The 9,962-nt window shown below is 37.9% G+C and overlaps 1 protein-coding gene across 2 annotated transcripts in view; it reads right to left on the bottom strand.

Annotated features, from left to right (window-relative positions):
- Positions 1–734: 734 nt before the first annotated feature.
- The window catches only part of ANKRD33B (ankyrin repeat domain 33B), a 41,534-nt gene continuing 32,306 nt past the window's right edge, over positions 735–9,962 (bottom strand). For both annotated transcript variants that reach the window (XM_087961136.1, XM_026673449.2), the window contains one exon: positions 735–2,062. In XM_087961136.1, the coding sequence (XP_087817262.1) occupies positions 1,212–2,062 (851 nt within the window). In that variant the 3' untranslated portion in view covers positions 735–1,211. The remainder of the gene's footprint in view (positions 2,063–9,962) is intronic.

Here is a 9,962-nt window from a genome sequence, read left to right as displayed (position 1 = left end):
TGTCCTGATCTGAAACTGCACCATTCATTATGGGCAAGATTTTTGATTCTCCTCTCCTGGCTGCTCCCCCTTCAGTACTACACCCATCATGTAGGATTATATCCATCAATCAGAGCACAGCAGCGTGAACACGATGGATCTGTTTAAGCAATTCTGCTTGAGGTCCACAGACTGATATATCTGCTCTTTCTCTCACTTCCCATTTGGCCATGTTCCAAAGTAAAACTGAAGGGAAGACACCAGGACAAAAATAGCCCCCCAAAAGGAAGGAGGTAGATAAACCTTACCATGAATGTACAACCAACCAGGTTGTGTGGAGAAGAATGGAAAGTGAGCAGCTGCTGGACAACCACTTATTTGTGGTGTGAAAGTGAGGAGGGGCGTAACAAGATGATATCCATGGCAAATAGGACAAAAGCTAATTTAGCACCACTCATTTTGTAAACTCTGCAGAGCTACATCGAAAAAAGCAGATTCTCTTTGATGCTACTTCAGATTACAATCATATGAAATTGTGCAAAGCCTCTTACTTTCCCCAGATAAAATAGTAGAGATCTGTTCTCTCTACCTTGTTGGAAGCATGGAAAGAAGTTGATTTTAAAAAACAGGGGAGGGCAAAAGCAAGAATACGAAAAGAATTCTGCTAAGAAATGCTAATAGGGAGTGCAAATCCTCAGAAAGCAATTGCTGCATCAAAAGCTGGCAAGTGACCAGAGGAGAGAGGCCCTGCTCCATGCTCACCCCCACAAGAGGTTATTTGACCTCACCTCTCAAATTATGAATAAGAAAGCAGCACAGATTGTATGTACCTTGAAACAAGGGGAGAGAGTATTGGCTTACAGGGGAAAAGACTACTTTTGTATCAATACACCTTGTGACAACTTAAGACCGGGGCAGGATGGGGATTTTAGCCTGTATCCCAGGGAGAAGACTGATATTTGGGACATGGTACTTCAGTGCTGCCATAAACTGTAAATTTGAGGACATGGCTTCTCTATTTGGGGTTTAATACTATTGCCCTTTACTTTGGGGAAGATAATTGTTAAAATTGTAGAAAAAAAATCTTTTCCATATGTTAACCTTGTTCATACAGTTGCCTTGGAGTTCTTAAGTCTCTTAAAACAAATGTGATCTTCAGTTTCACCTTCCTTTTATTAAATTTATATAATATGCCCTGTCAATCTATTTATTGGTACCAACAGCAATTTGGCTTAAGTTCTTTTTTTCTGAAGAGATGGTAAGGTGGGTTTTTGTAAATCTTCGGCTTTTTTCTTTTCTTCTTCAGCCTTCTTCCTTTGTTCCTTCAGCTCCTTATATCTCCATTTGGGAATCTCCAAGTAGGTCCCATCACTGGCATTACTTTTCCGTCGCACTTCCTCTGGCTGGAAAGTAGGCCGAGGTGCCTTACTTATACGGACTCTGGGAATGAAAAGTCCAGGGCGAACACTGCTTCTTCTTAACAAATGCAGTGGTAACAGGCTGGCTTTCCTTCGAACCACAACGTTGACCTGGGGCACATTTAAATGGCAAGGCTGCAGGCTGGCCCTCCGTTCCTTCCTTTTGGAGACTAGTATAATTCTGGAATTTTGAAACAACTTCTTATAGCTGTTAAAATGTTCCCCGCTCTCCAAAGTTTGAAGTTCTTTAGCTCTTTGTTTCCTAAGAATTTCTTGCACAGCTGGCCTACGTTTTCCTACAGCAGGAGGACTTTCAGGGCATACAGTTCTGCAAGCTATGGCAACGAAGGAGCTTCTTAAACTTGTTGTTGTTCTAACCATGTGATCAAGGACCCCATCTTCTTCAGGACCATGGAAAGTTCTGAAATCTACAATGGATCTCAAAGTTGCTGAGATCTTCTGCAAGCAAGTTTTTGAATCTGCAGCCTTAGTAAGAAGTTCCTTCAACTTTGGCCATTCAAGCAAATATTGATCACAAAATTGCTCAGCACATGGCTTATCCATAAGTCTCTGTATAAGATATGCAGATTCTATTCTTCCTGTGAAACATGCCCATTCTAGAGGAGTAAATCCACGACCTGGATCTGTTGCATTAATATTTGCTCCTTCAAAGAAATAAGAGAGAGAGAGAGAAATTAAGGTCATGCTGTATGTGTTTTGAACTGAGAGGTTGTAAAAGTTGTAGTTCTTGATTGCTATTGTTATCATGGTTGATAGTCTGATAATAAGGTTTGAGCTATGCTAAAGTTTGAAGTACAGTACTGATATAATGCTCTGCATAACATTGCATTAATATTGTAGTCTTACGAAAATTAGCATAATCAAAATAGAATGAAACAATCACTGATTAAAATTAATTTTCTTAAAATAAGGAATTCAAATTACATTGACTGATTACCTCATCCGCATACACCAACCATTCTCTTACAACAAAAACATAGAAGTACACACATGCACTCATACAGAAATATAAATTCTATGCATTAATTAGATAGATGATATAGATAGATAGATAGATAGATAGATAGAGAGAGAGAGAGAGAGAGAGAGAGATCAATTTGGAAGTCTTAGAATTTTATGAAATACACCCAAATAAAACAATAGCCCTGATGTTCCTAGATGCACAGAAGGCCTTTGATAATTTGAATTGGAGATTTCTTATTAATCAACTGATCGGTATGAAATTTGGCGAAAACTTTCTGGGACTCATCAAGACAATCTACAGGTGAAACTTGAAAAATTAGAATATTGTGCAAAAGTTCATTTATTTCAGTAATGCAGCTTAAAAGGTAAAACTAATATATGAGATAGACTCATTACATGCAAAGCAAGATAGTTCAAGCCGTGATTTGTCATAACTGTGATGATTATGGCTTACAGCTCATGAAAACCCCAAGTCCACAATCTCAGAAAATTAGAATATTACATGCAATCAATAAAACAAAGATTGTACATAGAACAATATCGGACCTCTGAAAAGTATAAGCAGGCATGTGTACTCAGTACTTGGTTTGGGCCCCTTTTGCAGCATTTACTGCCTCAATGCGGCGTGGCACGGAAGCTATCAGCCTGTGGCACTACTGAGGTGTTATGGAAGACCAGGATGCTTCAATAGCGGCCTTCAGCTCTTCTGCATTGTTCGGTCTCATGTCTCTCATCTTTCTCTTGGCAATGCCCCATAGATTCTCTATGGGGTTCAGGTCAGGCGAGTTTGCTGGCCAATCAAGCACTGTAATCCCATGGTCATTGAACCAAGTTTTGGCACTTTTGGCAGTGTGGGCAGGTGCCAAGTCCTGCTGAAAAATGAAGTCAGATCCCCATAAAGTTCATCTGCGGAAGGAAGCATGAAGTGCTCCAAAATCTCCTGGAAGATGGCTGCGTTGACCCTGGACTTAATGAAGCACAGTGGACCAACACCAGCAGATGACATGGCTCCCCAAATCAATACAGACTGTGGAAACTTCACACTGGACTTCAAGTGTGTGCCTCTCCATTCTTCCTCCAGACTCTGGGTCCTTGGTTTCCAAATGAGATGCAAAAGTTCTTCTCATCAGAAAAGAGGACTTTGGACCACTGAGCAACAGACCAATTCTGTTTTTCTTTAGCCCAGGTAAGACGCTTCTGACATTGTTTGTTGTTCAGGAGCAGCTTGACAAGAGGAATATGACATTTGAAGCCCATGTCCAGGATCCGTCTGTGTGTGGTGGCTCTTGGTGCACTGACTCCAGCCTCAGTCAACTCCTTGTGAAAGTCCCCAACACTTTTGAATGGCCTTTTCCTGACACTCCTCTCCAGGCTGCGGTCATTCCTGCTGCTTGTGCACATTTTTCTTCCACACTTTTCCCTTCCACATAACTTTCTATTAATGTACTTTGATACAGCACATTTGGAAACATCCAACTTCTTTTGCAATTACCTTTTGAGGCTTTCCCTCCTTATGGAGGGTGTCAATGATGGTTTTCTGCACAACTGTCAGGTCAGCAGTCTTTCCCATGATTGTGATTCCTACTGAACCAGACTGAGAGACCATTTAAAGGCTCAGGAACCCTTTGCAGGTGTTATGGCTTAATTAGCTGATTAGAGTGGGACACTGTGAGCCTAGACTATTGAACCTTTTCACAATATTCTATATTTTCTGAGATTGTGGATTTGGGGTTTTCATGAGCTGTAAGCCATAATCATCACAATTATGCCAAATCACTGCTTGAACTATCTTGTTTTGAATGTAATGAGTCTATCTCATATATTAGTTTCACCTTTTAAGTTGCATTACTGAGATAAATGAACTTTTGCACGATATTCTAATTTTTTGAGTTTCACCTTTATAAGACACAAACAGCAAAAATAATAGTGAATGGAGAAATTATGGATAGTATAAAGATAAATAAGGGGGTGAGGCAAGGGTGTCCCCTGGCCCCATTGCTGTACATACTAGCAGAAGAGATATTATTAACACAAATACGACAAACCGAGATATCAAAGGACTAAAAATTTAAAAAGAGGAGAATAAACTCCAAGCCTTTGCCAATGATATGGCATTCATAATGGAGGACCCAAAAGAAACAAGTACCATACTAATGAATGAAATAGAAGAATTTGGAAAGGTGGCTGGGCTGAAAATTAATAGAGAAAAAAACAATAATGAAAAACTGCAGAAAAAAACAAAAGGAAAAATTAGCAAGCAAATTAGGCATGCAGGTAGTAAACAAAATAAGATATCTTGTGATCTGGTTGACAGCTAAGTGTTCCTCAATCAAAAGGGATGACTATCGTAAATTGACAACTCAAATATCAAAAGATTTAGACAATTGGGCCAGAATTCAACTTTCCCTATTAGGGTGGATAGCAATAATTAAGAAGAATAGCAACCAAAGTTGCTATTCCTGTTCCAGACGGTGCCAGTCAAGTTGGGGGGAAAATTTTTCGAAGATCTAAAACACATTTCTAAATTTATATGGCAGAAGAAAAAAGCCAGAATAAAATACAAACTATTACAAGATACTAGAAAGAAAGGAGGCTTTGGTCTCCCAGAGTTCAAATTGTACTACCAGGTGGCAGTAGCCACATGGCTTAAAGATTGGATCAATTTGACAAACAAGGATTCTAACATTAGAGAGTTTTGACCTACAACTTGGCTGGCATGCATTTATCTGAGACAGGAAGAGTAAACACCACTCATACTTTCAAAGACTCTGGGTGAGAGATGTTTTGCTTAATACATGGGGAAAAATAAAAAGGAATCATTATGTAAAGGTGCCACTATGGTTATCAACAATAGAAGCAGTAATACATCCCAATGTTTTGGACTGTACTAAAATCATAAATTACAGAGATTTGTTAAATGAAAAAGGAGAATTAAAAACTAGGAATCAACTACAACTTCAGGGAATTGAGATAGGATGGTGGCCCCACCTACAAATACAAGCACACTACAACAAGGACAAAGAACAATTCGGCTTCTATACAACCCAACAAGAGCTAGATAAGATATGGCAAGGAGAAGAAAAAAATGATTAGTAAAACCTACAAGTATCTATTAGACTATAAAATGAAGGAGGAAACCATCAAAGAATGCATGATAACTCGGGCTAAAAATATGGGGCACAATATCAACTTGGACCAGTGGGAACATCTTTGGCAGGCAAGCTATAGGTTAACAATGTGGGTCTCTTATAAAGAGAATTTATATAAAATGTTTCATCGCTGGCACCACCGACGAAGTTAGCCAAAATGTTCTCTAATATGACACACTGCATGCACGAAAATTTTGGCAAAAAATTAGACTGGATAGAGGATATAACAAAACAAAGTAAAATTTAAACCGGAATTTTTTTTACTAGGCATGTTAGAACCAAATATTGAAAAGAAGCACCAATACCTGATCTTGCATATTATAACTGCAGCTAGAATAAGTTTTGCTTAGAATTGGAAATTGACTACGACCCCTACAGAAAACATGATAATCAATAAAATGTGCCAAGATGGATAGACTAAACTGCTAAAAGATAATCAAGACAGTGAATATTACAAAACATGGGATATCTGCTATGACTGGCTAAAGAAAAGGTGATATCTGATGACCCGGTAACATTTTGAATATGGGTGACGTGTAAACAAATGTAAATAAATTATATGTATGCATATGTAGAGTTTAAAAGTACAAAGTAATTATTATGACAATGTATAACACGTTATCAGAAGGAAAGTACAAGTGTATCTATTGCTCATACAATGCTGTAAAATGTATATATATGTTTTTAATTTTATAAATATTGAATAAAAAAGAAAAAAAAAAGAAAGAAAGAAAAGAAAGAAAGAAAGAAGAAAGAAAGAAAGAAAGAAAGAAAGAAAAAGAAAGAAGAAGAAAGAAAGAAAGAAAGAAAAAGAAAGAAAGAAAGAAAGAAAGAAAGAAAGAAGAAAGAAAGAAAGAAAAGAAAAAAAAGAAAAAAGAAAGAAAAAAAGAAAGAAAAGAAAGAAAGAAAGAAAGAAAGAAAGAAAGAAAGAAAGAAAGAAAGAAAGAAAGAAAGAAAGAAAGAAAGAAAGAAAGAAAGAAAGAAAGCTCTCCTAATCAATGGATAATGTCCAGGCTGACCTGGAAAGGGATTCATGCTTTCCACTAGCAGTTTCTACAGTCATTGCTCATTCTTTTCACCAGCTTATTCCAGTCCTCTCAGTGAATGTAAAAAATACCTGCTCTCAATATAAGGTTGAAAGAGAAAGAAAGATTTACTGTCTTGCCTTTCTCATGGTTGTTACTCCAATATAAAAGATAGAGATGTGCAAAATGTTTTTAGTATTCCAAGCATGAAAGAAAATGTGTTTTTCAGGAGGTTGATTCCAGATTGGAACAGAACTCTAGGAATGAGTAAATATTCCATACATAGACTGCCCTGCACAGATTACATCAGGGATGTCAAACTCGATTTCATTGAGGGCCACATCAGGGTTGGTTTGACCTCAGAGGGCAGGGGGGCATGGCCATGGTGGGCTTGACATGGGACTTATGTTGGGGGCACCTGTAGTGGCCAAGTGTTAATGCAGGACTTCCCTGAAACCCTCCCTCACTCTTATAATCTCCTTCTTTCCTTCCTTTTCTTTTTCCTTCCCTCTTCATTCTCCTTTCTTCTTCCTTCCCCTTGTTCCTTATTTTTTCTTCCTTGCTCTCTCCCTGTCTTCTTTTTCTTTGTCTTTCCTCTTTCCCTTTCTCCTTTCCTGTCCTTTCTTGCATGCTCAGATGCAAAAGGGGAAACATTTCTCCTGTTGTTTTGTTTTTAGTTTGTTTTGCTAGCCCTCTGCCAGTGAAAACAGATCTCGGGGGGGGGGGCATGCACAGCCCCTGCACTCCGTTTTTGCTGGCAGAGGGTTGCAGGAGGCCATTGTGGCTGAAAACAGAGCAGAGGGGCGCGTGAGGGCCCCACAAGCCCTGTTTTCGCTGGCAAAGGCACTGCGGGCTGGTCCTTTGCTGTTTCCAGGCCGGCCCCTTGGGCTGGCTCTAAGCACCCTGAAGACTGAATCCAGCACCCAGGCCTTGAGTTTGACACCCCTCGGTTAGACAGTATTGGAGAGTTCATCGTTGGAACAAAATGTACATGTCTTTTCTATGAATGGACCTGGAGCTTGCAGAGACGTTTTGGGATACCTCTCCTTCTATTCCCTTTACATATATTTTTTCTTGATAGCATTTTAGATGGCACTGCATGACACCATGCTAATGTCCTTAGATGTATCCCATTTTTCTTTCCTGAAGGAATTGTTTATAGTCTAGACTCCAGTATCACTTTCACAGGATTTTTCATCCTCCTTGGATACTTTTCTCCTTCACAGTATCAAGCAATTGTATCCTAGCTAATTCTTCGTTGACTTAATCAGAATTTGCTCTTTTGAAGTCTAATATAAGTAATCCTAAATTAATCACAGCAATGGAGATAGCCAATTTGGTCACTAAGCAACTTAGTCACAAAATGACTCAGTTATTAAGTGATGATTAAACACTCATGTGATCATCACACATGATCACAACTTATATTGCTTCTGGCTTCTCCAATGACTTTGCTTGTTGGAAGCTAGCTATGAAGATCACAAATGACAATCACATGACCATGAGAAGCTGCAATTGTCATAAATGCATATCAGTTATGAATTTCCCAAATCATGATTACATGACCATAAGATGCTACGACCACCATAAATTTGAAAACTGAAAAATTATTTTTTTTCAGTACCATCATATTTTGAATGGTCGCTAAACAGGACAATCGTTGACTGAGGACTGCCTGTACATAGATCAGATTCTTTTCAGTTTTTTCACTTCTGGCTTTCATGAACTCAAGGCTAACAATTTCTTTTCTTTGTTTAGGAGGTGCTGTTGGCTTTTTTGGTAACAGAGTCTAACCAAAATGGATTTTTCAGTGGCTGACAATAAAATTGAGTTTTATTTTAAAGGAATTTAATGTTTTTAAAATCTCTCACCAAAATGTATTTTATTTCTTAAAATTGCTGCCATGAAACTAACAATTTATTTACAGTATAATACATTGCTTTTGAATTCATTGTAAAGTACAATAATATATTTGGTAAAAAATTGTCAGGAGGAAACACATTTTGCAGTGAAGACAGCATTTAAAAAAACAGCATAGTATTTAAATGAATACCATCTGGGAGACCTGCTTGCACACATTTTCCTCCATTACTCTGCATTATTGTTAGAGACCAAAATAGAGAATGATCAAGAGAATGAAAATGTTAAAACTACAATGAATCCCATTAAAAAAGGGGGGGGGGGGAAATTTGTGATCTTTTTTCATTCAAAGCACAATGCAATGGGAAAGAAAACAAACTCAACAATCTCCAAAATTCACTTTGAAAAACCCAGATACATAACCAAAGGACAAACAGAAGGGATACTTGCTATAACAGGTGGTAAGTCTATGAATTTAGGTTAATCTCATGAATGATTAAGAGATTCATTTAAGACTGTGTCAGACTATAATAAGAACAAGTGAAAGATAGATCTAAAGCTACACCAAAGCACAGAAGCAACTGGCTTATGCAATGACTTTCCCATCACTGTTTCTTGCCTTTGTGAATGTCAGCAAATAACTATATAAAAATATAATTTCAAATATTGTGGCACTTCCAAATGTGATGAAAAGATTTCCTAATTTTTTTTTATTTTTTTTTATTTTTTAAGGTCAACTTGGTAATAAAGTTGATTTCCTATAGAACTGCTTCAAGAACTGCTTCTTGCCATTTTATTATTCTGCAAATGCGTGAAACATTTTAGAAAGTGTAAAACAAGTTGGCATTCCTGCCCCCTCCCTTTACCCACAGAGGACTAAGATAGATAATTACTTTCCTATACTGTTTTTCAACATTGCTGTGAATATTTATAATTACAGGTAGTCCTTGACTTACAAACACAATTGGGACTGGAAATTCAGTCACTAAGCAATGCGGTTGATAAGCAATTCATCATGTAACTGGATTTTATAACCATTTTTACCGTGGTTGTGTTAAGCAAATTACCATGGTTATTAAGCGAATAATGTGGTCATTAAGTGAATCCAGTTTCCCCAACTGATTTTGCTTATCAGAAACTAGTGGGGAATGTTGCAAATCATGATCATGTGAGTGCAAAATGTAAGCTGGTTGCAAAGCACCTGCATTGCAATCAAGTGACTGCAAGGGTGTTGCAAGAGTCAAAATGTTGAGGAGAGCATGTAGGTCACTTTTTTATGAGGCTGTCATAACTTTCAACGGTTGTTAAATGAATGATTGTAAGTTGAGGATTACTTATAGCTGGGCTAGTACAGTAATGATGGGAAAAGTGGATAGTTTGCACGATAACACAGATGACCAAAGGCATATAGTTATATGCAGGCAACTGCCCCGTGCTCTTCAGTGTCTATGAATTTGACAATTGAGTTGAGTAGCAGAAAAACAGAAGTCATGTTCCATGTGCATAAAAGGCAAAAGAAACAAAAAGAAAGAAAATATAAGAAGTAA

The sequence above is a fragment of the Notechis scutatus genome, chromosome 3 (genome assembly GCF_049901735.1).
Source record: "Notechis scutatus isolate UNSWTSFEM ecotype Mainland chromosome 3, rNotScu1.2, whole genome shotgun sequence".
Classification (NCBI taxonomy): Eukaryota; Metazoa; Chordata; class Lepidosauria; order Squamata; family Elapidae; genus Notechis; species Notechis scutatus.
The sequence above is the reverse complement of the archived record's forward strand: the minus strand, read 5'-3'. Positions and strand labels throughout refer to the sequence as shown.